Consider the following 26,326-nt stretch of genomic DNA (forward strand, 5'->3'; position numbering starts at 1 on the left):
TGCTGCTTCTGCAGGATGCACGTGTGTGCCGCTCTGTCTGTGCATGTATGTGTCTGTGTGCACGTGTCTCATGTCTACATAAGTGTGCGTATGTCTGCTCACCTGTGTGTGGGCACATGAGTGTGCTTCTCTGGGTGTTTGTGGTGTGTTCTGTCTGTGTGAGTGTGTGTGCACGTGTCTGTGTCTGCATATCTGTGTGTGCGTGTGTGAGATTGTGCAGCCGGCAGGGATGAGCTCAGACAGCAGCCCGCACTTCCTGGACAGGAAGGCTGTGTGTCCAGTGCCCGGCACATAGGAGGTGCTCCGTCAAAGTTGACTGAACTGAACCGAATGAAAACCTGGCTCGCTGCACTGTAATTTCCCTGGACACAAGCTGTCATGAGGGGACTGAGGAAAGAAAGAAGGGAGAAGCTGTTGGGCTGGTGAGGGTGGGAGAGGAAGGAAGGTGAGAGGAGGGGGTCAGGGCAGAGGAGGGTCTGTGGACCCTGGCAGTCCCCCTCAGGTCTGTAGGAGACCGTGTGCAGACCAGCCTCTCACCCTTGCTCCCTGTGCTCCCACAGCTGCCACTGGGCCCGAGAGATGGGTGCTCGCCTGGGCGGCCCCTCCCTTGGCAGGGCCCTCGGACGCTCTTGCTACACAAAAGCCTCCGGGATGGCTTTGGCTTCACCCTGCGCCACTTCATCGTGTACCCGCCCGAGTCGGCTGTGCACTGCAGCCTGAAGGTACGCCCTGTGCCCTGCCGGCCTGGCCTCAGCGAGCTTTTGGGGGTGGGGGGATTCCTTTGTACTGTCCCCTCCAGGGTGCTACTGTGGTCTGGGAAGAGGGTCACTGGAAGGCGGGACAGCCCTGGCTGGGCCATTTGCATGGTGTGATCATGGACAAGCCCCCTCCCTGCTCTGGGCTTAGCCTTCTCAGGAGCAGGGGCACGTGGCTGGCTGGGGCAAGGAGCTAGAGGTGGGGGAGCCAGGGTGCTGACCCCCACCCTGGACTCTGGAAGGTGAACAACTTCTTGGAGAGATGGAGTTCTGGAGGCCACCTGTCTACTGGCCACTTCTGAGCTGGATTTCTTGGTCACTCTCCCCTGGGAGAAGGTGGAAGTGTCAGGAAGGAGGCCTGAGTTCTCAGGAAGTCTGTCCTCACACACCCGTGGGATCGCTCCTGGAGCACCCCAGGCCCAGGCTGGCCTTGCTCTGTGCCCTGGAAAGAGCCCTGGGCTGGGCTGGAGCCCTGGGTTCTAGTCCTGGTACAACTCCTAACTCACTGTGGGTCTTGGGGTGGCCTCACTCTCCCTGGGCTCCACTGCTCCTGCTGTCACCTGAGGGCATTTATCTATTTGACCCTTAAGAGTCCTTCCAGCCCTAATGTAAATGTTAAGTTCTTTGAGTCCAGGAACCAGGGCTATTCAGCCCAAGCCATAGAGTGGGCTGGAGGAGGGGGTCCCTGACAGTGAAGTAGGTGTGCAGGAAGACATGAGGAGGGCAGGCACCAGGGCTCCCCAAGAGGGCCCAGCTCCCTTCCCCCACCTCTCTCCCAGCAGGAGAGGGAGAAAGATTTATTTTGGAGTCTATGAACCTGTTTCTCCCCTCCCCCAGGGCTGGGACCAGGCTGCACAGCTGTTGGGGGACTCTCCCTTAGGAGCTTAGTCCCACCTGCCAGAGAATCAAGAATCTCTGCCCGTGTCTGTGTGCTTGCACGTGTCTCTTTGTATGCACACGTGCGTGCATGGTATGCTAGTCATGTCCAAGCACGCGTGTCTATCTAGACATGTGCATAGGGGTGTCAGTATATACACTTCATGTGTACATGTCGCTGTGCAGCTCTTCCACCCATGTCTGAATCTGGGGGCCCCTGCATAAACTCTTCTCCTTGGCTGCAGCTTTGCCTAAGGGTGTAAGTGGGGGCTGAAGATGTTGGGGAGCAGTGCCTCACTCCTTATGCCCAAGGACAGCAGCCCCCTGTTCCCTGGACCCTCCCAGTCCTTCCTTCCCTCCTTCTCCAGAATGCCCCTCCTTCCTGACCCTTCCACCTTCTCTCAGGGGAGGGTGACCAGGGCAGAAGCAGCCTGAGTTGTCTAGGCTGGGTGGGGAACCTGGCTCAGAGAGACATCGCTCACATGGGGCATTGGAAGACCCAGGGGCAGGGCAAGCCAGGGATGAGCTCCATCCCTTTCCAGAACCTGCCCAGGGCTGGGAGCCTGCGGGGAGCTCAGCCGTCTAGATGCATCTGTCTGCCTCTGCCACCCGCTCACTGTGCTGTCAGCTCACATCAGCGGGCAGCACCCCTCATGGGAGGGCAGGCGCAGAGGGACCGCTCTCCAGCAGAGCCCAGCAGCCTTCCGGTCCTGGCTGTGGTGCCCAAGAGTCCTGGGTTCCAAGCACTGGCTCTGCTACTGTCTCTGAGTGGCCCCGGACAAGTCACACCCTGTCATCTGTTAAATGGGTGATCTTTGGAGACCATTAGACAAGATAACCCCAAAGGTCTTATCCGGCTCTAAAATGCCGCAGCCCGCTGCCCCATCCCCTCCCCACCAGGATGATCCCAAAGGCCTCCCTAGTGGGTCTCCTCGACTCCATTCTTAGCCCTGCACCTCGATGCCAGAATCCTCTTTGCTAACTGGTATTTTCACGTCCACTCTCTCCCACTCAAGAACCTTCACTGGCTCCTTCTTTTTCTCCTTTCAAACCTGAAAGCTTTAGTTTGACTTTTGTCCCTTGTTGGTGTTGACTCCTTTCTCCTTCAGCTCAGCTGACCCAGTCCTCCGTGAGCTTGTGTATTTCTGCCACCCAGGGCCTCCACACTCCACTCGCCTCACCCAGGACACCTTCTTCCAGCCATCCTCAAACTTGCCTTAAAATCCCCTCCCCCAGAGGGACGCTAATCAGGCCTTCCCTCCCCATTCTCTCGGGGCTGATAGCCACTGTTTGCACTTGTCTTGCCTGCTTATCTGTGTCTGCCTGGGTTCTGTCTGTGCTAGTGTGTTTGGTCTCTCCCCATCTGGGCTTCGAGCTCCCCAAGAAAAGGGGTCGGGAGTCCCCCATTGGATTGGGGGTTTTCAGGTGGCTGAGATGCTGACAGGCATGAGAGAGGGCTGCAGTTCTTGGGGAACCTTGCTTGGGACTTGACCCCCTCTCGTCAACACCCCTCCCACCCCCTCTGGCTGCAGGGCTAGCGAAGGACGATAAGAGGGGAGGCTGCTGGGTGGGGGAAATTGAGGGGCCCACCCAGGAGGAGCTGGGCCTCCCACTGTGCTGCTGAGGGCCCACATCCCTCTCTTTCCCGCAGGAGGAAGAGAATGGAGGCCGAGGAGGAGGTAAGGAGTGGTGGGGTGGGGGTGGGGTGGGGTGGCTGGACACCAGGGGCTTGGGCCTATCTGGGACTTGCCCTACGGCTTCTATGTCTCTCTCTGTCCACCACATCAGCCTGGATTCTGCTGCACCCCGACCCTTGATGGCTGCTCTTGTCTTTGCTTTTCCCTGCGTGTCCACTCTGGACATCTGCTCACTCTGTCCTTTTCTCACATTTGTTTTCCCCTGGGTCTGTTCATTCTGAGCTAGGGATGGCATTCTGGGAGTGGATGGGTTAGTTTCTAAGGCCCTCCCAGCCTCGATGGAGGCACAAGCAGGGTCTGCAGAGCCTGGGGGCTGGTGGTCGTGCACCGCTGATCAAGGGCTGTCCTTGGGGTTAGAGACACTGGGGTTCTCAGGCATAAGGGGGGACTCTCAGATGTGAGTCTAACTCCCCTGGCTGTCACTCTTACTCTCCCAGAGGGCCCCCTCCTGGAACCCAGGCTCCCCTGGGTATTCAAGGCAGACCTTCTTACACAGGCAGACATCCTCCTCTGCCACTGGGGCATCTGCTGACAACCATGGGGACACTGTCTTCCTGAATCCCCATAGCAGAGGCCCGTGGTGTAGGAAGAGCCAGCAGACCTAGGACAGGCCCATTTCTCAGATGGGGACAGCAGCAGAGCTGGGGTGGCATGTGATATCACAAAGGGACAAGTGCCTGTCCCAGTATCCTCAGGCCTCTAGGTGGAGCCCCTTGACCCTGGGGAAGGGAGTGGGGTGGGTGGTGCAGCTGTCTCTCCCTGCTGTGTATCTTCAGGACTTTTAGGACATCCTTCCTTGTCTTGTGACTTGTGTGTGTGCATCTGTCTGTCTGTCTCACTAGACAGTGAGCTTGGGACGGGCAAGGGCCACGTCTGACTACTTTTTAGCACAGTGCCGGGATGCAGAAGCCATTGAAGGAGCGACTCTGTGTGTCCCTGTAGATATTCATTCTCCCAGCTATGTGCTTTTGTCTGATCCTGTGCATCCATGTCTGTGTTTGTGTCCGTGTGAGTGCGATTGTTTTCTGAGCGCGTGTCCCCTGTGTGTGTAGCTGTGCATGGGTGTGACCTTCAGCAGCCACCCCCAGCTAACCTGGCTGATGCTCACCAGGACCCTCCCCTCGGCACCGCCTGGAGCCCATGGATACCATCTTTGTCAAGAATGTGAAGGATGATGGCCCTGCCCATAGGGCAGGGCTTCGCACAGGTGAGCTGTGCCAGTTACCTGGCTCCTCGGACCCCTCTGGATCTCTTCTCTGTACCCTTTGGTTAGGAGGGAATTCTGGGATCCGGGTGTCGGGGAAGCTCCCGTCCCTCATTGTCATCCATATGTGGTGCAGGGGTTCTCAGGTGGGGCCATTGACACCATTTGGCCGGCTCACCTGTGGCCCTGTCCCTTGTCCCCAGGAGATCGGCTGGTGAAGGTGAATGGGGAGAGTGTCATCGGGAAGACCTACTCCCAGGTCATAGCTCTGATCCAGAATAGGTGAGCGCCCCTGCCTCCTCTCTCCCTCGGGAGCCCCCAGCCCACTCCTGAGTGCCTGCACACCCCACCCCCTTGCCCCTGGTGGTGCCCTGGCGACCAGGATCCCTGTTCTCCCAGACCCTGTTGCCTCAGCCTGGCCTGACCCCCTGCCCTGTCTCTGTAGCGATGATACGCTGGAACTCTCCATCATGCCCAAGGACGAGGACATCCTCCAGCTGGTGAGTCCTGCCCTGCTGTCTGAGGTGAAGGACCCTGGGTGCTGTGGGCAGGATACAGCCCTTCTCCTTGGGCCTCCCTCCTGTGTCAGCCCCTCTGGGAGGCAGAGAAGAGAGTGTAGGGGGCAGCACCCGCCCAGCATTGCCCAACAGGGAATGCCAGGCCCATTCCTGGGCTGGGGCTGCTTGTTGCTTCATTCAGGGCTGTGCTGTCCTGAGGGAGGGGGAGGCGCTGGCCTTGGCCTGCAGGATTCCTGCCAGGGTATCGGGAAGGAGGGTGGCCCAGTGGGCCCTGCCAGACTGGCACGTTCCTGTGGCTCCCAAGAGATGCCTGTTCCCTGCTCCCCTCCCTGCCTGGCCAAGAGTGAGCGTGTCTCCTGTAGATGTGTCCCCATACACAAGCACACGCGCACACACACACACACACGACACTCCCCACCCTACTATCATGTGCTCCCACTCACACTACATACCACAGACCACCTGATGCACAAGCAGAGCACACTAGATACACAGCTGCACAACACAACTTGAAGCCCCACCCTTCGTCTAGCATGAAACACACCGCAGGATGTGATAATGCACACAGCACACCGGACACACCACACCAGGCATATGCCACCATCCATAGCACCCCTCAGTGCTGCACACAGGCACACACACTACCCCACACACATCACAGAGCACCACAAACATCAAAACTGCACAACACACTCCTCAGCTTCTCAAATTCCCGCAACGCCACACACTTACACCCGGATGTCTCACCACCACGACACGAACACTTATGACCTCACAAATGCTTGCTGTTGTCAGAGCACGAATGCCCACAAACATCACAGCCGCGCTCACCAATGTCCCGACAACCCCGACTTACACAGTCACAATGCTCTGTGCTGACGCCCCTTCCTCCACACCTAGAACTTGGCATTCAGCCCACCACTCACAGAGCAGGTACCACAGACGTTGCACGCAGCATTCCCTGTGCTTGCACGTGTCCCTGTTTACCCTGCACACTCTGTGTGCGTGCACAAAGGGGCACACATGCGCACACACGCACACATGCTGCCTTTCTCTCTGTTTTCCCCCATCTCTGACCCAGAGCCCAGGGCAGCCCTCTCTGCCCAGTACCCTGGTCTCATGGGTGCCAGCCAGATGCCAGCTTGCTGGCCCCCAAGGTCACTGCCCCCCATGAGAGGGCTGAGGGCCAAGCCTGGGAGGCCCTGGGAGCCGCTGTGCTGGCTTCTGCCCCGGCTGTGCTCTCATAATCACTGTAATCACAGTGCCATGCTTGGCATCATGCCCCTCTGGGAACATCCACCCCATGACCTCGATTGTCCCCTTGCCCTTCCTGGGGAGGGGGAGGCAAGGATGGGGGCCCAGAGAGATGGACAGCTCCCCCCAAGTCTCAAAGGCCCTGCCTGTACACCTCCTGGAGGCTGAGGGAGGCACGCTGTGGGAGGGGGTAACAGGGTGGAACCTAGGGCGTTGCTCGCTCTCCTGCCGGAGGGGGGCAGGGTGGGGCAGTGGCCTTGGGCTCTGCGGCCCAGGCCAGGGGTGGGCAGGCAGCCTCAGATGTCAGCATCTGGGGGCCTCTGCTGGCCCCCTTATCCCTGGCTGGCCAGAGGGTGGGGCCCAGGCATTCCTGTGGTTGGGAGCCAAGGCTGGAGGCCAATGGGGCCGAGGCAGCTGCTGACGCCACCGCCGACGCGTCGAGCGAGGCCCCTCCACACCCAGCCTCCCCTCCTTCCTCCTCCCGCCAGCCAGCGAGAGAGCCGGAGGGGGCCGAGGGCAGCGGCAGGGAGGGCAGACTGGGGGGACTGAGGCCAGGGCCCGCACGGTGGTCAGCAGGGGCCAGCGGGGGGCGGGGGGAGGGTGGAGGTGGGACGGGATGCTGCCGCCACCAGCATGATGCAGGGAGTCCGGGGAGCCGGCAGGATGGCAGGAGGGAGAGGTACGTGAGTGTCCCTGGTGGGGCATGTGGGTCCGAAGAGGGCTGAGTATGGGGGTGTGGTTTAGCTTATCTCTGTCACATGATGTGTGTGCCGAGGACTAGAGGTGTAGTTATTTGTGTGTGTGTGTATGTATATCTCATTGTGTTTCTCTGTGTGTGTGTGTGTGTGTCTGGGTGTGTATTTTCCTGTGCCTCCTTGTGGCATGTGTGTGTGTTTGATTTTACCCTCCCTCTTTGATACTTCACTCTGAAATACAAACCCCGCCCCGGGCAACCCATCGAGGGCCAGGCTAGGCCAGGGCCACAAGGCCGTTGTCCCTGGGGGCCGCCTCCTTTTTTGGCCTGGCCTGGGTGCCGGCCCTGTCACTCCTCAGCAATGCAGCGTCAGCCTCAGCTCCCGGAGCCAAATTCCAGGCCTGGGGTGGCAGAAAGTGTCCCAAGGCCCCTCAGCCAGTCTGGCCCCTCCCGCAAGCCTGGCTCAGAGGAACAGAGGGTGGGCAAGTTTCTCCTCACCCCAGTGGCCCAGGAGCCAGGCCCTCAGCTTCCCGTCCAGAGGACAGAGGGACAGCTGGGCTCTCCCAGCCCCTCACCCACCCCCAGCCCACCCCACCCTGGACACACCCCTGAGGCGGCTTCCTTCCCTGTCGTCTGCCACCTTGACTGGTCTCTGGTGGGGTTTCCCAGCTCCACCCGAGGGTCTCTAGTCACCACTGGATGGAAGAAGGCAGGGAGGCAGCCGAAGCCAGCATAGGGGGAGGACCCCAGAAAACAGATGTTGGAATGTTTGTGGCTAAAGGCAGTCCTTGTCATACATCTTAGAAAAATCCTGGCTCTTTCTTCAGCGAGTGTGTGTGTGAGTGAGAGAGACTCTTAAAGGCCTCATTTCTTTGTCCTCCCCACCTACTCTCTTTGGCACGTGCCCTCTCACTCCCACCCACTCAGGACCCCCCTGTTTGGTCCTCTCCCTTCAGTCTCCTTCTCTGGAGGCCTTGACCTCCCAGGGCTGCTGCAGCCCTGCCCTGTGGGGCCCATTCAGCCCTGCTCACCTGCCTCTGTGTCCTTGGCCAGGCCTACTCCCAGGACGCGTACCTGAAGGGGAACGAGCCATATTCTGGAGAGGCCCGGAGCATCCCAGAGCCACCCCCAATCTGCTACCCTCGAAAGACCTACGCCCCGCCAGCCCGGGTCTCCACCTGGGCCACTATGGTGCCTGAGCCCCTCTCAGCACTGCCCAGTGACCCCCGGAGTCCAGCTGCCTGGAGTGACCCGGGACCCCGCATCCCGTCTGCGGCCCGCAACCATCCGGACAACCCTTCCTTGGGGATGAGCCAGCCCCGCCCCAGCCCTGGTGCCTTCCCCCACCTCCCCTCGGAGCCCCGGACGCCTCGTGCCTTCCCAGAGCCTGGCAGCCGGGTGCCCCCCAGCAGACTGGAGTGCCAGCAGGCCTTGTCACACTGGCTGTCGAACCAAGTACCCCGCAGGGCGGGGGAGAGACGGTGCCCCGCCATGCCCCCTCGGGCCCGCAGTGCCTCCCAGGACCGGCTGGAGGATGTGACTGCCCACCGCCCGTGGCCCTGCTCCACCTCCCAGGGTGCCTTGAGCCAGCTGGGCCAGGAGGGCTGGCACCGTGCTCGCTCGGACGACTACTTGAGCCGGGCCACCCGCTCAGCCGAGGCGCTGGGGCCAGGGGCACTGGTGTCGCCCCGCTTTGAGCGCTGTGGCTGGGCTTCTCAGCGTCCATCTGCCCGCACCTCTGCCTGCCCACCCAGGGACATGCCCGGGCCCCAGGCCCCACCCCCGCCTGGCCTGCAGGGCCTGGACGACATTGGGTATATCGGGTATCGGAGCTATAGCCCGTCATTCCAGCGCCGGACTGGCCTCCTGCAAGCACTCTCCTTCCGGGACTCACCCTTTGGGGGGCTACCCACTTTCAACTTGGCCCAGTCCCCTGCACTGTTCCCACCGGAGGCCTCTGAACCACCAAGAGTTGTCCGGCCAGAACCCGGCCCCCGGGCCCTGGAGCCTCCCACTGAGGATCGCCGTGATGAGGTGGTCCTGAGGCAGAAACCTCCAACGGGCCGCAAGGTCCAGCTGCCCCCTGCAAGACAGATGAACCTTGGGTTTGGTGACGAGTCCCCAGAGCCAGAGGCCAGTGGACGTGGGGAACGCCTAGGCAGGAAAGTGGCCCCTTTGGCCACTACCGAAGACTCTCTGGCTTCCATTCCCTTCATTGGTGAGTGATGGTGCAGGTGGCTGTCTTGGGAAACTTGGATTTCTGTGCCCTTTTGCACGCCACCCACCTGTCACCATGGGCAAAACTCTGGGTTGGCTGCTGACGAGATTAACCCATTTCTCTGTCCATCCATCCATCCATCCATCCTTCTGTCTCCCTCCCATCCTCCTGTCATCCTTCCTCCCATTCATTTACCTTCCAGCCATCTTTCTATCCACCTTCACTTCCCTCTCCCTCCCTCTCTCCTTCCTTCTCACCTTCCCTCCCTCCTCCTTCTCCTTCCTTCCTTCCACTCTTCCATTATTCTTTCCTTCCACCCTTCCATTCTTTCTTTTTCTGTCCTTCCTTTGTTTCTTTCACTCTTTGTTCTTTCTATCCACCCCCCATCCCTTCATCCATCCAACAAATTTTTATGTCTGGCACTGTGCTAGGCTGCATGCTGTCCTGGAGTGGATGGTCCCACCATAGGGAGACAGTGAGTCAAGAACTGTTCACTCAGAGGAGGGCGGGATAGCAGTAGGGGAAACTCCAGGAGACAGACAAGGGCTATGCCTAGACTGGGGCTTGGTGGCCAAGGAGAGAGAATCTCAGAGAAAGGAGATTTCAGCTAAGACTTGAAGGAGTTAGTCAGCGGGAGAATGCTCAGGAAGAGAGTAGAATATGCAAAGGCCCTGATGTGAAAGAGGTAGGATGCCCTTCCAGGTCATTGGAACAGGTCTGGAGGGGACTTGTCAGTCGCTGGGGAATTTGGCCTTCATCCCGAGAGCAGAGGGGATACTGAAAATCTGCTGCCTTTAGAATAGGTGTTGGGTAAGGGACAGACAAGAGTGGAGAGGTTGTGATTCCCAGGTTTCTGGCTTAGCTGGAGGGTGGTGCCTCATCTCTGTATTGGGAAAGAGAGGGAGTGAGGCATGAGAAGGTTTCAGGTTTGCTGAATAAGAGGCACCCATGAGGGAGCAAGATGAGCTGGGCTGGGTCTAGGGACTTGGAGAAAAACTGGGATGCAAGATCATGGGACTGGGAACCAGGAACCGGGACATGGTAACTGCTGCTGAGAGTGGTGAGCTCACCCTAGGGCAGCCAGGGGAGTGGCAGTGAGAGGCCAGGGCCAAGGAAAGGAGGCACAGCCTGGACTCCATCAGTCAGCCTTCGGTCTAAGAGGGCAGACACAGCCTCTGTCTTAGTAAGCACCTTGTCTGAGGGCAGGAGACAAAATCTTTTGTTGCGAGATACTTCCAGTCTGAGAGGAAAACATGGTACCCACCCTCAAGGAGCCCCCCAGCTGATGAGGGAGATGGTCCTTATCCTCAAGAAGCTCCCAGTCTGGTGGGGGAGACACAGTCCGTGCCCTCAGAAGCCCGGTCTCAGTGGGGTGGTTCAGCTCTATTCCTGGGTGCCCTCAGTGTGATGGGGGAGGCAGGGGCTGAGCCTCCGTGATCAGTTTGGTGAGTCGGTTCCCTTGGCAGTGAGCATGTTGCCAGCAGGGCTCTGGAGGGCTTTTGGAGCCTTGGGGATGTGGTCTGGGGGTGGGGGGAATGCAGGTTCAGCCTTCTGGCACCTTCACCCATCCCTCCCTCTGCTCTCGCAGACGAGCCCACCAGCCCCAGCATTGACCTCCAAGCCAAGCACGTCCCTGCTTCTGCTGTGGTCTCCAGTGCCATGAACTCAGCCCCTGTCCTGGGCACCAGCCCGTCTTCCCCAACCTTCACCTTTGCCCTCGGCCGCCATTACTCCCAGGACTGCAGTGAGTGCTTCCCGCAACCCCAGCCCCACCCGCTCCCTTGCTGCCTGGTCCCAGGGGTCTCTGTTGGGCCTGCTGCCTGCTGTCTAGCCTCTTCCGACTGGCTTCTGCTCCTCCTGGGGGCCCACGGGGAGAGTCACCTCCTTGCCCTGCCCAGATGGGAGGGCTTTGGGAAAGCCTGCGCCTGCTTCCCCGCTGACCGTGGGGCCCGATGTGGGCGGCTTTACAGGCAGCATCAAGGCCGGCCGCCGCTCCTCCTACCTGCTGGCCATCACCACGGAACGCTCCAAGTCCTGCGATGACGGGCTCAACACCTTCCGAGATGAGGGCAGGGCTCTGCGGTGAGGACCCCGGCAGCAGCGCGCTCCCTCCCCGGAGGGCCATTGAGCCTGGGGGCTTGTGGGAGGTCCTAGCTGTGCTGCCCACACCCCTCATCCTCTGTCCTCACTCTGCAGGCGCCTGCCGAACCGCGTACCCAGCCTGCGGATGCTTCGAAGCTTCTTCACTGATGGGGTGAGTGGCATGTGTGCGTGGATGCGGGTGTGGGAGGGATGGGGAGGGATGGGGACTTCAGCCGTGGAGCCCAGCCTTGGCGTAGGGACATGGCCTGGGACTTCCGTGACCCGAAATGGGCCACGGCGGCTCCCGTCCCCTTCCTCTGTTGTGTCACCCTACACTCAGCTCGTTTCAGCCACGTGACCCACCCTCTTCCGTGGCCTCTGTCAGCACCTAAATACACCATGAGCCCTCCCTCCCAAGGCCTGTGCACTGTCTTTTCCTCTCCCATCTCCTGTCTAGAAGACCCATTTTTGTGCCCCACCCCAGTAGCCACATGACTCACTTTTTCACTTTCTTCAGATTTGTTTTTAATAATTGGGTTTATTTTTATTTTAGCGGAGGTACTGGGGATTGACGCCAGGACCCTGTACATGCTAAGCACGTGCTCTACCACTGAGCTATACCACCTGCCTGCCTCTTCAGATTTTTTTAGCCTTCCCTATAATTTCAGACTTCACCCCTGAAATTTCCCGCCTCACTTCACTACTTTCTTTTCCTCCTAGCACGTCTCATGTTATACTGTTTATGCATCCATCTCCTTTCTTGCCTGTCTCCCCAGCTAGAATGTCAGCTCCATGACAGCAGGGACTTCATTTGTTTATTCGCGGCTTGATCCCTCTGGGTACCTAAAACAGTGCCTGCAATGGGGAGGCCCTGGGTCAGTATTTGTGTTGTGTCATCAGGGGACAGGGGACACACTGGAAAAGGAGGAACATAGGGTTGAGAGTGATGGCCTCTCCATTAGTGTCCAGCCTCAGGACCTGGGGAGACACAGGATCAGTTCTGAAATGGCCTGAAGTATTTTTGATTATGGATGGGCTGGAAAAGTCATCTTGATTTCAAGCTCTTGATATCTTTGGTTCATTTAACACCTGGATACTGTCACCTGGGTTATTCCTTATCACTTCCTCTGCTTACTCAACTCTCCTTGACCTTCATCTCTATTGTTGGAGTCCTGCTGACACTCACTTCCTCTGTTTAACTCCTTGTGGACATGACAACCGGCTCCACTAACTCAGTCTTTGCTGATGGTCCCACTTCCCCTGTTTATGTAACTTCATGTGGACACAGTCACTTCCTCTGTTTCCTTAATTCCTTCAAGTCTATAAAGTTAAGCGTGGTGAGGCATGTGGTCTGCGGGTCATAGCTTTTCCTCCTTTCTGGCTTCCCATTACATCTGTCTGTCTCATGACCTCAACACAAGTGGTTCAGAGAGGGCAAGCAAGGCCCATGAGGCCACACAGCACAGCAGAGTGTAGCGCAGGCATACGCCAGGCCCATATGGCTGCAAGTGTTCCATGGGGCTTCTGAGATGCTGGTACTGTGGGAGCCACCCTAAATTTCCCTCTGTTGTCTCTCTGCAGTCCTTGGATAGCTGGGGCACTTCTGAAGATGCTGACGCTCCTTCCAAGCGACATTCAACCTCTGACCTCTCGGACGCGACCTTCAGCGATATCAGGAGAGAAGGCTGGTTGTATTATAAGCAGGTCCTCACCAAGAAGGGGAAGGTAAGATGGCTGGAGGAATGAGGTGGAGGTGGATGGAAGCTGGCTCCAGCAGAATTCTCCAGTTTTCCTACACCCACCCCACAGCCTCTGGAGCTAAGGAGAACCAGCTGAGGCTGAAGCCTGTTGGGCAGAGATTAGATGCTAGGAAGAAATTCCTGGGGGACCTAAAGAATTCATGAAAAAGAGGTTAACCAGAGAGATGGCCTTTGCTGTGGGATGAATCTGATCAAGTTGTGCTTCGCATTCTGACAAAACCATCCCACAGTGATCCTTGGTTGGCAGATCACCCTCAAAAAGGCCACTGGGGCTCCTGGAAAATGAGAGAGCAAGGCTGGTGTGATTCTCTTAGGGGAGCTGAGGCCCCAGAGGAGAGCAGAAGTCAGCTTTTCTTTTTTCCTTTTTTTCTAATTGAAGTATAGTTGATTTACAATGCTGTGTCAGTTTCTGGTGTACAGCATAGTGATTCAGTTATAAGGTCAGCCTTTTTAAGGCCAGCAGAGGTTTTAGGCATTATCCTAAGGGCAACTAAAAGCCCCTGGGGCCTTTTCCAGTTGGCTTCCTGGGGAGTGAATCAGAGAGGGCCAAAATGAGGTAGAAAGACAAGTTAAGGGCCGCCACAGAGCTCCAGGTGAGAGATGAAGGGGGCTGGGCCTGGGGCAGGGAGACAAGCAGGATCCCAGGGGGAGAAGGCAGGGCCCCTGTGTCCATGGAGTATGAATCCCTGGTTCCAGGCAGCACCATGGGCCGAGGAAGAGGGTGGAGGAGGCAGCCAGGCAATGCTGAGCAGAGCGGTTAGCATAAACCTGGGCGTGGCTCTTGACTGTGGCACAAATTACTGGGGGAGCCTGGGTGGCTCACTTACCTGTGACTCAGTTTCCTTGTCTGTAAATGGAGCTAATAATAATCCCCAGCTCGCACAACTTTGCTGAGGATGAAATCAGACAATCTAAACAAAAGAATTTTCCCAGAGCCTGGCACTGAGGAGCTGCTATTCTGTTTACTGCTATTATTTGAATTTTCTACCCCGCCTTCTAAGGGGCCTTGTACATGAACAGAACATAAGCTTTGAAGTCACACAGACTTGGACTTCCTGTCCAGCCACTTATCAAGCATAAGGCTTTGGGAAACCCTTTAACTTCTGAGCCTCACTCTTTTGATCTGTAAGATGGTGCCAGTGTGAGGGTGACATGAGATGTGTAGCCCAGGCTAGGCTGTCACTCATCTGTGCCCTGGTCCAGCCCACGGATGGTGACTAACGGCCTGCCCGGCTCCAGTTCTCGGTGGAGGTTCCAGGGATTTAGTGACAAGGGAGCCAGGCCAGCTCTGCCCTGCTGGGGCTTGTGCTGAGCAGAGAAAGCCCATGTTGTGTAACAGTCTCAACCGTGCTCAACCGTGCTGACGGGGAGGTCAGGGGAGCAGCCTAGCGTAGCAGCACATGACCCTGACCTCAGCGGGGTGGGAGAGGGTGTTTGGAAGGTTGAGACATGAGGCATGTATGGGAGGGAGCTGGGTGGGCTGATGGGGAGATGCCCTCCTGGACAGTCTAGGAGAAAGGTGGGAAAGGGTGCTGGGCAGCTGGGAGCCAGGGCAAGAGATGGAAGCCGAGGTGGGGAGCTTGGCGCCTGCATGCAGGCCTCGTCACTCAGGGTCAGCCTTTGCGGGGGTTTATAGGAGGGTGGGTGGTGGGAGGTGTGTGAGCCCAGGAGGCAAGTGTTGCATCTGTGACAGGAGGAGACAATGCCATTGCCGTTGTCCAGGTGAGCGAGGCGGGTGGGGCCTGTCCTGGGTTGTGGTGTGGGGCCAAGGGGAGGGGATGATTAGAGAGATTCAAGGGGGAAGCAAAGCCTGGGCCGGCCAATGGCTGGGAGGTGAGGGAGGATGGAGGCAGCGTTGGTTCCTGGGGTCCCAGCTTGGGCTGTTGGGCCAGTGAGTGGTGGGACCCTCCCCTAAGCCACAGAGCACTGGAGGGGCAGGTTTGGGGAGAGGAAGCCAAGTGGTTCCTCTGAGGCCTTGTGGAGTCCAAGGGCACTGGGACGTACCCTGGTGGAGGTGTCCTGGTGACAGAGGCTCCAGGGGTGTGGCACTGGGAGGGAGGCCCACCTGGGAAGGGTATTTGTCCATCAGAGTGGACCCGAGCACCCGCAGCCATGGGTGGGCGGCAGGAGACAGGGAGGAAGTGGGGGGATGGAGCCCAAGGAGGAGAGCTGGCAAGATGGCAGCCAATCAGGACGGAGGAGGCAGGAAGGGTGGCGGGGCCAGCTGTGTGAGTGGAGGAGGGGGGGCCAGGTGAGGACAAACCCTTATACCCAAGGTTTGAGCCCCTCAGGGGGCCTGTGAGAACTGCTGACTCCTGCCTGCCACATAGCCTGTCTTCCAGCATTGGGGGGCCTCGGGCAGCCCAGCCGCAGTGTCTCCTGGGCAGGGGGAGGAGCTGGCCCTTTCCCTTCCTGCTCACTCACCAGTTCTGGAGTAGAGGGCCTTCCTGTCCCATCTTGGTCCCTCGGTGTCGGGGCCTGGGAGTTAGTGGGGGAGCCTCAAGTCACCCTCAGGCCCTGAGTCTATCCAGGGTCCTGATCGCCAGCTAGATGTCTGTTCCCGCAAGGCCAGCCTCCTCCCACCCTCAAGCGCCTGGCCTCTTTCAGAGGCCACTGACTGTATGGCAGAGGAGGGGGTGTGTGGGTGTGACATGTCCCTGCAGCCACAGACCCAGCATTTGAGCTGAATGCAACCTCAGAGATCAGCTAGCTCACCTCTCATTTTACCAACAGGGAACACTGATGCTGGGGTCGGGGACTAACTTGTCCAAGGTCATCTGGCTGGTTCAGTCTCAAATGGGTATCCTTGTCACCACCTCACTGTGACACTAAACCTCTCCTGGAGGGCTCTGCTGTCTCCTGCTCTGAACGCCCCTGCCAGGGTCCAGCAGGTCTGTGGTGGCGGTGCTCACCTGCCAGTCATGAAGTTTCCTCATCCGGTTTGCTCTGACGACAGAGGCTCATGCTGGGTGTGGAGTAGTAGGGGGACCATCAGCCAGAGGAGAGGAGCCTCGATCTGATGGGGGAGATGGAGCCCTTGCCTGCAGGGTGTTCTGAGGATGATTGATTCATTTATTCAGTAAATATTGATGAGCACTTACCTGTGCCAGCGGGGCCCTAGGCTCTGGAATATGGAAGGGTGAGGCCAGACAAGCTCCCTGCCCCAGGAGCTTCCTAGATACTGGAGAAATCCACCCACAACCAGGAACTTGAGGTTGCAGTGAGCACTCAGGGAAGATGAACAGAGTGATGTAATTGCCTTTAAGTTGGGAGAAAGTGGGGAGCTGCCACTGGGGGAAAAATGCTTAGAGAAGGCCTTGCTGAGGAAGTGATGTTGGTGACACTTGAGCTCAGACCTTAAGGGCAAGAAGGAGGCAACCACATGAAGCAGTGGGAAAAGGGGCTCTAGGCAGAAGGAACAGCAAGTGCAAAGGCCCGGGGAAAGGAAAGGCTTGACTTGTTCGCCGGAAAAGGCCCCTGTGGCTTGATGTAGTGAGAAAGAAAGAGGGAGAGAAGGTGGAGGAGGGAGGGACCTGATCACAAAAGGCCGTAGATTTGACTCCAGGGGCAGTGGGAAGCCATGAGAGATTCCAAGCAGGGGAGAGACGGAACCTCGTTTACATTTTTTAAATGGTCGCTGCAGCTGCTGCGTGGAGAATGGATTGTGGGAGGGAGAGCGGAGACTGGGAAGGTATGTGCAGTTGTCCATGCAAGAGGTGTGGATGGTGTGGGCAAGGTGGTAGCAGGAAAGATGGAGACAAGTGATACTTTGGAAGCAGAACAGCTGTGATTTCCTGATGGGTTGGATGTCGAGGGTGAGGAACAGGGAGGAGTTAAGGGCAACTCCCAGGTTCCTGGGCAACTGGGTGGATTTACTGAGCTGGCAAAGATGAGGGTGGGGGTGGAGCACAGGTTTGATGGTGAAAATCAAGTGCCCCGTAGTGAGCAAGTAGCATCTGATGTGCCCATGGGACCTACAAGTGGAGACACTGAGGAGACAATGGGAGGTACTGGAGTGTAGCTCGGGGAAGATTCTGGGCCAGGGGTACATTTGGGTCACCATCAGCAAACAGAAGGATTTAAAGGCACGAGTGTGGATGGCGTCATGGGGGAGGCATGCAGGGAGACAGGGGCCCAGGACAAAATTCTGGAGCTCTGTCTCCTTTAGGGCAGGGACTCTTGGCCTCAGCTCTGTTGACATTTTGGGCCAGGTGATTCTCAGCTATGGGACTGTCCTGGGTATCAGGCACGTTTAGCAGCATCCTCAGCTTTCACCTACTAGCTGTCATAGCACTTCCCCAGGTGTGATGACTGAAAATGTCTCCAGACAAATGTCCCCTGGCTATGCTTTGCCCTGGTTGAGAACTACTGGTGGAGAGGATGTTGGGGGAGGCGGGACCAGAGGAGGAGCCAGTGGAATTAGGAGGAAAACCAGGACCAGAAGGTCCTGGATGCTAAAAGAGAGTTTTGGAGAGGGAAGGAATGACCACCGGCTGGCTCAGATGCCAAGAGGCTAAACAAAGGGCGGAGGAGGGTCCGGAAGCCGCCATTGGCTTTGACAAAATGGGGGCTGGGTGACCTGGTGAGCCACTTCCGGGGAAGGGGATACTGAGGAGAGTCTTGAGTGAGAGGCAGCTTTTGACCAGTTTTGCCATGAAGGGGAACAGTACTGTGGACCAGGAATGGCTTAGGAGGATTTTATTTCTGTAAGGTGGGTGGTGCTTGGAGGGCAGCCCAACTGGCCTCCCAGTGCCCATCTCCGGACTGATTCTCTAGGGCATTACCAAGGCCAGAGGAGTGATGATGCTAGTATTTAAAGAGAAGCCTGGGAAGAGGGGCAGGTATAGCTCAGTGGTAGAGCACATAGCATGCACGGGGTCCTGAGTTCAGTTCCCAGTCCCTCCATTAAAATAAATAAATAAATAAACTTAATTACCTTCCCCCAAACAAAAACAAACAAACAAAAAAACAAAATAAAGAGAAGGCTGGGGACCCTCTCGGGGCACTGAGAACGATGGGGAGGGGTGTCCAGGCCGGTTAGGCTGGGAGAGTTGGGGGACTGTGGGGAGGAGGCTGCCCCACGTGCCAGAGGGTGCGGAGCAGGGGCTCCTGGTCAGCGGCAGGGTGGAGTCCCCACTGCTGTCCACTGTCTGCAGCTTCGAGGGCCCCCTTGTGGGGCGGGGAGGGCAGGCCTGGCCTCTCACCCCCTCCCTCTCCCCTCTCTCCCCCTCCCCGTGTCTCCCTGCAGAAAGCGGGCGGCGGCCTGCGCCAGTGGAAGCGGGTGTACGCCGCGCTGCGGGCGCGCTCCCTCTCGCTGAGCAAGGAGCGGCGGGAGCCCGGGCCGGCGGCGGCGGGGGCGGCGGCGGCCGTCGCAGGTGAGGACGAGGCGGCGCCCGTCTGCATCGGCTCCTGCCTGGTGGACATCTCCTACAGCGAGACCAAGAGGAGGCACGTGTTCCGGCTGACCACCGCTGACTTCTGTGAATATCTCTTTCAGGCTGAGGACCGGGATGACATGCTGGGCTGGATCAGAGCGATCCGAGAGAACAGCAGGGCCGAGGGCGAGGTGAGGGCCCGGCCCAGGCCCAGCCGGGCCAGGGAGGGCGGGGCAGGCCCCGGGCGCCTCTCACCTGCCGGGCTCCTCCCTTCACCGCTCTGAGCCTCAGTCCCCGATTGCATAAAGTGGGCTGACAAGTGTACACCTTGCAGCTGTGCCCACGTAGGGTTTGGTGCGAAAAGAAGATGCAGGGACAATGGCTCACAGAGGGCCTGGCGTCCTTAGTGTCCCATGCCTGGCAGTAACAGTAACAGCTGTAGGAATGATAGTAATTATTATTGTGGTTGTTATGACTGCCTTGGGCAGGCTCTGGCACAGAGAGGTCAGCTCTAGGCCAGCCTCAGCCTCTTGCTGGAGGTTTGGGAGGCGGGGGTCTCTTATGGAATGTATTACAGAGCGAGGTGCCCCTGGGCCAGAACTGTGGCTGGCCCTTCTGACCGGGCTGGCCTGTTTGCAGGGGCACAAACACATTGACCTTGGGAAGGGGCCAAAAGGATTGGTCTTTGGCAGCAGGCAGCGACGGCTGAGCCAAGGTCTTTGGCAGGGACTTCAGGAGAATTTTTAAATGGCGCCCCCTCCTGGGAAGATTCAGCTGCACACTGAGGGCCTGGGCTGGGATTTCTACCTCCACTCACCCCCTCTGCCAGGTGCCTGCGCCAAGGCACTCAGCACACCTGCACAGTTATGCGAGGGTCCTGGGTATGGGGGCTGGTCCAGATGTGCACCTGCTCTGGCCACGGGGAGAGGGGTGCTAGGTCCAGATGTGCACCTGCTCTGGCCACGGGGAGAGGGGTGCTAGGGCACAGCCTCTGGGGACACCATCTTGCCGAACCAGGCTCTGCTCTCCCCAAGACATTGTTTTTTCTCACTACAGGGAGGATAATACCTGGAATTTGGGCCCTTTTCTGATGGGACTGGCTGGATTGCCCCCAACAGGGCACAGTCAGGGGGTCCCCAGTCACCTTTGTTATTGCAGTAGCTGCCTTTCATGGGGCACCTCTCCTGTGCCTTGTCAGGTCTCTGATGAGTGCTACGTGCATAATTCTGCACCCCAACCCTGAGGTTACCATATTATCTCCCTACGTTACTGCTGAGGAGACTGAGGCTCAAAGAGGCTAAGTGGATTACCCAAGTCACCCAGCTGGTGAGGGGGTGCTCGGGAGTCCAGCCCTGGTCTTTCTCGCTCCAGGGTCTGTACCCTCCAGCTGGCAGATGGAGGAGAGGGGAGGCAAGGCTGAGTCAGGGGCTAGAGATAAGCCCTGTGTGGGCTGGCCGTGGGTACTGATGGGGTCTGCTTTCTCTTCCCTCTCCTCCAGGACCCCGGCTGTGCCAACCAAGCTCTGATCAGCAAGAAGCTTAATGATTACCGCAAAGTGAGGTGAGGCCCAGCCCTCATGGAGCAGTCCTGGCCGTGGGGTGAGGGACACTGGCCCACTTCCAGGCCTGAGGGCAGCCCCCGAATTGCCCTCTGCTGGGAGCAGGGAGGGCAGCAGGGGCATTGAGGCCTCCAGTCCTCAGAAGGGCATGGAGAGATGGCCCCCAGAGGTGGAGGGGAGGTCCGAACTGGTGGGAGGCCAGGACAGGTGGCATGCCAGTTCACCCCGGATGAAGACCTCTCCTCTCCTCTTTTCCTACACAGCCATAGTTCTGGGCCCAAAGCTGATTCCTCCCCAAAAGGCTCTCGTGGCCTGGGGGGCCTCAAGTCTGAGTTCCTCAAACAGAGTACGGCACGTGGCCTCAGGCCTCAGGACCAGCCTGTAGGAAGCAAGGGTAGGAAGGTGGCTGCGAAAGGGGTGGGGTGTGCGCATGCGTGTGGGAGGGTGGGTGGTCAGCCCTGTGGGTCTGTGTGGGAGCAGAGGGCCTCTGTGTGTGTGTGTGTGTTGAGCAGTGAGTGTGCCTGTGGGTGTGTGCCAGGGTTATCCTTGTGTGTCTGCTCATGTGTGCATGCTTTTGAGGGTCTGGGGGATCTCAGGGTCTCAGGGCTGAAGGGACCTGGACCCTAATTTCTCTCTATGACATCCCAGCTGGGTGATCCTCCAGTCCCTGCTTGTGTCCCTTCAGAAGCAGGAGGTTTATCCTCTCTGCAGGCAGCCTTTTCCATTTTCACACACTTTTGGCTATTAGAAAGTTCTTCCTTTGGTTATACCAGAATCTTTGGCGCCCACCTTGTTATTTTAGCCCTTGAGGCCATACGGAAGCCTTTACATTACTCTGAGGCCTCTCTCCTCCAGGTAAACACCCTCATCCCTTGGGCCTTCTCTCTTGGGATATAATTTCCCATCCTCCCTCAGCATCCCAGTTGCTTCTCTGGAGTCCCCACATATCCAATGTGTGAATGTGGTGTGTAAGTGTGTGTGACCAAGTGTGGTTACTGTCCCTCCCCGGGCCTCCAGCTCACCCTGGCTCTCTCTGCCTCCCCCAACTCCAGATGACAGTACCACCACCCCCAAAACCCCCTGGGGCATCAACATCATCAAGAAGAACAAGAAGGCGGCCCCCCGGGCGTTTGGGGTCCGGCTGGAGGAGTGCCAGCCAGCCACAGAGAACCAGGTGGGTTCCCGCCATACTCCAGAGCCAGCAGGGAAGTGGGGAGACTGAGGCATAGAGGGTCAGAGCTGCAAGGGACTTTGGAGCTAGCTCTCCACCTCATCTTATGGACATAGCTGGGGAAACAGCCCAGGGAGGGAGCAGTAGAGCCAAGACAGAGCCCAGAATCCTGACCCCCAGCCTGTACTCCGGCTCAGACCCGGCGAGGCTTTGGTGTTATTTCTGGCCACCAGACGGGAGGCATCTAGAGCCTTTAGACCCTCCCCTGATGTGGTTCTGGCCTTGCACTGCCTCCATCCTCCAACCCACTGCTGGAGAATGTTGTTCTTTTTTTTTTTCTTTTATTGAAGTATAGTTGCTGTATAGTATTATATAAATTACAGTATATAATACGATTTATAATTTTTAAAAGTTGTACTCCATTTATAATTATTATAAAATATTCTGCATATTCCCCATGTTGTACCATATGTCCTTGTAGCTTATATGTATATATATGTACAATTTTACCCATTCCTCTGTTGATGGACACTTAGGTTGCTTCCATATCTTGGCAATTGTAAATAATTCTGTTATAAACATTGGGGTACATGTATCTTTTCGAATTAGAGTTTATGTTTTTTTGGGATATATACCCACAAGCAGAATTGCTGGATCTATTTTTAGTTTTTTGAGAAACCTTCATTCTGTTTTCCACAGTGGCTGCACCAATTTACATTCCCACCAACAGTGTACGAGGGTTCCCTTTGCTCTACATCCTCGCCAACGTTAGTTATTTGTGGTCTGTTTGATGATAGCCATCCTGACAGGTGTGAAGTGATCTCTCATTATGGTTTTGATGTGCATTTCCCTGATGATTAGCGATGCTGAGCATCTTTTCATCTGCCTCTTGGCCATCTGCATCTCCTGTTGGGAAAAATGTCTATTCAGTTCTTCTGCCGATTTTTCAATGGGGTTGTTTGCATTTTTGATGTTGACTTGTATGAGCTGTTATATATGCTGGGTATGACTCCCTTTTTGGTCATATCATTTGCAAATAGTTTCTCCCAGAGAATGCTGCTCCTACCATAACACCCCTGCCCTGCCTGTGTCCCCAGCGCGTGCCCCTGATCGTGGCTGCATGCTGTCGCATTGTGGAGGCTCGGGGGCTGGAGTCCACAGGCATTTATCGAGTGCCAGGCAACAATGCAGTCGTGTCCAGCCTGCAGGAGCAGCTCAACCGTGGCCCTGGGGACATCAACCTGCAGGATGAGGTGAGTGCAGCTAGGGGTTCGGTCTGTGGAAGGGGGGCCAGTGTGTTGTGTGTGTCTATTGTATGCATTGTACCCTGTGATGTGCCCGGCACTGGGCCAGGGCACCAGGATGGACAAGATGGGACCTGCCTTTGCAGGCCAGCCCTGGGAATGGGCATCCCCCAGCTGCCTAACAGATGGATACAGTCATGGCCTGAGAGCCAAGAGGCAGAGGCTGGCGGGCAGTAGTGTTTTGGGCCTTGCGGATGAGTAGGGTTCACTAAAAGCCAGTGGAAGCCAGGAAAGGGCACTCAAGGCAGAGCGAATGGCCTGGGTAATAAAGGCTTGGGTCCCAAAGGTTTGCCAGCAGTCACCACGCCTTCTCCGTAAAGGGCCAGGTAGCAAGTATTCTATGCTTTGGTTACTGCGTGTTTGTTGCAAACCCTCCTCCTCCTTGTCCTCTCCCTTCTTTTCTTCACAACCCTTTAAAAAATGTAAAGACCATTCTTAGCTCAAGGGTCACACAAAAACAGCTCATTGGCTGGATTTGACCTGCGGGTCACGATTTGCAGACCCCTGATTAGAAGGAGAGTGTACGGTGTCTGCTGGAGCGGCCAGCAACGTGGGTGGCTGCAAAAAGGAAATGTTTAAAGCAGGAAAATAAATCACATAGAGGAGCTCTGGTTCCATTTAAGCGCAGGCACACTCCCTCCAATCTTTCCTACTGATTACAACTAAAAACCCTGGACAGAAGATATAAAATAACCATCAAATAACTGAAAGGTGGATAACAGCAGACCCAAGACGTAGAGAATGCAGCGTTCCCAAGAAGATCGAGGCCATCTGATGCAAACTCCCAGAATGTCTGTCCTGTCTAAAAATGTTTCTGTGCTTTCATTACAACACACCCTTTTCTGCTGTAGAGATAAGTGTTAATGTCTCTAACCAATGTTCCCAATCCTTTTTTTGGTATTTCCTCTAGAATTCTGCTCCATCAGTCATCTCCCCTTTCTCTTGTGTTGTGAACTGAATTGTGTCCTCCTCAAATTCATATATTGAAGCCCTAACTCCCAAGATGACTATTTTTGGAGATAAGGTCCTTAAGGAAGTAATGAAGTCCGAGGGTCAGGGCCCTGATATGACAGGATTAGTGACCTTTGAGACACCAGAGAGCTCCCTCCCTCTCTGTACCTCAAGAGGACACAGTCAGAAGATAACTACCTGCAAACTGGGAAGAGAGCCCTCCCCCAAAACTGAATGGGCCAGCACCTGGATCTAAGATTTCCCGGCCTCCAGAGTTGTGAGAAAACAAATTTGTTCTTTAAGCCAAAAAAAAAAAAAAAAAAAAAAAGATGGTAAAAGGGTTTTGCAACAGGTTATATATCAAATTATAGCTAAAAAAAAGCTGGGGAAAATATCCAAATAAATATTTCAGTTAAAAAAAAGTTTACAGCAGGGCCAGTGGTTCTCAAACTGTGTTCCCCAGAATCCTAAGGTTCCCCAGGGGTGCTCTGGGAGGCCAGGGGCAGGTCAGGCCCCCTCCTAATCCTTGCTTGAACTGGAATAACCTGCTTTGCTCTGTTTTTTCATGTCTGTTGGGTTTCATGTATGATTTTACTTGACAAAAGGGGCTCTGCTGGAAAAGAGGTTTTGGAGAACTACAAATCTGGGCAGTAAAGTCCCATAAGTCACATACTCTGAAGCTGTGTGTGATTCTGTAAGACAGTCTTCCTGCCCTCAGGAAGGAAATAGGGAGACAAGACAAGTGTGTGTGAAACAGTGGACACGAGAAAAGGCTGGTTCTCATCAAGGCTCAGATTGTGTGCTGAGGGAGAGGATGCTGGGGGCTGGAGCAGGCGGTGGGCTTGGGTGTTTGAATCTTTGAAGGATGAATAAGAAGGGTCAGGTGAACAAGAAGGCAGCCCAGGCAGGAGGTGATGGTATTTTCCAGAATCCCAGAGAAGTGTCTGAGTGTCAGGATAGAGAATGGACCCACCTTTTGGGCTTGGCAGTTGAGGGGGTGGTGGTGGTGAGGCCCAGGGCAGGGGACAGAGGGCTTTTGATGGCTTTACTAAAGCCTTGGACCTTGAGCCAGTGGACAGTAGGGAGTCTTTGATGGTTCTTCAGCTACATGAGTGGGGAGTTTGAGAAAATAATGCTTTAGTTTATGCCTAATGGATATGAACGAGGGAGGCCCAGAGCAGTGTGTCTAGGGAAGAAATTTCTGATATGTTGGGTATGGGAGGGGTCAGGAGGACTCAGTGGTCCCAGCAGGATAAGGAGGATGGGAGGAGTTGGCTGCAGGAGAGGGAGGAAGGAGGAGCCGGGAAGAGCCGAACGTTTGAGGTGGGGGCTAGTGGTATCTGTCCAAGGCAGAAGCTGGCGGGTAGGGCAGGAGAGGGAGAAGGCATCAGGTAGTGGCCCCATTGGATTTGGGGTGATGGTAAATCACCCATGTCAGGGTGATGGCTTAATCAGGCACTAGACTGAGAGTAGACTGGGGATGAGGGGCAGATGCTTGTAGGTAGCAGGGGTCAAGGCCAGGGCAAGGCCTTGGGTTTGGCATTTGAGAGAGAAGAGCCCACCCATCGGGGCCAGGAGGGAATGGAGGGAGGTGGGCAGGAGCTGCGCTGGGGTGGGGGTGGGTGTGCACATTAGCTGGGCCTCAGCCAGGGAGAAGACCGACCAGGGTGGGGCATGTCGTGTGTGTTGGGTGTGTGATTTTGTCTTAGACATCAGTTGTGTTATTTGTCATGGGGAGTCCTGGAAATTAAGCATTGCTTGCTGGGTGAATTTAACTCCTGCTGAGCCTGAGCATTAAGCTGTGGACCCATTGCAATGAGTGTATTTACTGTTGAGTTGTGTGTCTTTGTTGAGGGTATCATGTTGCTTTTTGGACATGAGTTATTCTGAGCAGTTTCTATCAAGGGAGTTATCCTTGACTCTGTGCAGGATGATAGCGCCCTCTGGTGGACAGAAGGGACAATGACCCAGCCGTTCCTTATTCATCCTTGTCTTCAACAACTGTTTATTTAGACGAGGGTTTCTCAACCTTGACACCTTGGGCAGAATAATTCTTTGTTGCAGAAGGTTGTCCTGTGCACTGGAGGAAGTTTAGCAACATTCCTGGACTCTACCCACTAGAGGCCAGTGGCACCCCCAAGTTGGGAAAATCAATATGGTTCCAGACATAGCCAGACGTCCCTGAGGGGCAGAGTCGCCCTGGTTGAGAACTACTGATTTAGACCATTTAAGTGCCAGGCTAATAATACGGCTGGCTAGGTCATAGGATCACAGTGGGAAGTAAGACAGGATCCCTGCCTCTCATGTGGCTGGCTTACAATTCCTTCAAGGAAATAAGTAGGAATAGGGAAAATGATGCCTACAGTAATGATAAATTGATTCAAGGCTATGATACAAATGACAGGCTATGGTGATGGTGGCTGCGTTCACTGGGACCATCAGGGAAGGCCTCTCTGAAGATGTTTAGATGGGGTGAGGAGCTAGTCATGTGACGGTCAGGAGGAGGCGAATTTTAGTGGAGGAAACTGGCAAGTGCAAAGGGCCTGACACAGAGAGGCACCAGGCATGGGCTCATTCTGTTCATGGATCAGGAGAGGGGTTGGAAGATGACTCCCCTAAAGGGGAGGCCCAGTGGAAGGCCAGTGGGCAGGCTTGTGTCGGGTGGGTTTTGCCCACTTCTGTCCCCCACAGTGCCTGCACCAGGGGAGGTACCTGCTCCTTTCTGCAGATGGGCAAATGTTGGAGCTCACTGGGCTGGCTGGAGCAAGGAGGGGCTGGGGCCAGGTGGTTGAGGAGCTAGGATCTAGCTGGGGACTCTTCTACTGTCCCCTGATGTGTGTTCTGAGTCCAGAGATCCCTGATCAGGGCAGAGCTTGGGATGAGCGGGTCCCAGGGAGGGCCAGGCTGCA

The 26,326-nt window shown here is 56.3% G+C and overlaps 1 protein-coding gene across 2 annotated transcripts in view; it reads left to right on the forward strand.

Moving 5' to 3' along the window:
• Positions 1–26,326, forward strand: part of ARHGAP23 (Rho GTPase activating protein 23) — a 69,999-nt gene that overhangs the window by 23,570 nt on the left and 20,103 nt on the right. For both annotated transcript variants that reach the window (XM_064496007.1, XM_064496008.1), the window contains exons 2-16: positions 561–722; positions 3,283–3,310; positions 4,440–4,535; positions 4,736–4,814; positions 4,978–5,032; positions 8,052–9,216; positions 10,805–10,960; positions 11,187–11,298; positions 11,413–11,470; positions 12,880–13,023; positions 18,307–18,624; positions 19,932–19,993; positions 20,255–20,385; positions 21,044–21,165; positions 22,260–22,415. In XM_064496007.1, coding sequence (XP_064352077.1) covers positions 561–722; positions 3,283–3,310; positions 4,440–4,535; positions 4,736–4,814; positions 4,978–5,032; positions 8,052–9,216; positions 10,805–10,960; positions 11,187–11,298; positions 11,413–11,470; positions 12,880–13,023; positions 18,307–18,624; positions 19,932–19,993; positions 20,255–20,385; positions 21,044–21,165; positions 22,260–22,415 — 2,844 coding nt within the window. The remainder of the gene's footprint in view (positions 1–560; positions 723–3,282; positions 3,311–4,439; positions 4,536–4,735; positions 4,815–4,977; positions 5,033–8,051; positions 9,217–10,804; positions 10,961–11,186; positions 11,299–11,412; positions 11,471–12,879; positions 13,024–18,306; positions 18,625–19,931; positions 19,994–20,254; positions 20,386–21,043; positions 21,166–22,259; positions 22,416–26,326) is intronic.

This window comes from Camelus dromedarius, chromosome 16, assembly GCF_036321535.1.
Source record: "Camelus dromedarius isolate mCamDro1 chromosome 16, mCamDro1.pat, whole genome shotgun sequence".
In the NCBI taxonomy this organism is placed as follows: Eukaryota; Metazoa; Chordata; class Mammalia; order Artiodactyla; family Camelidae; genus Camelus; species Camelus dromedarius.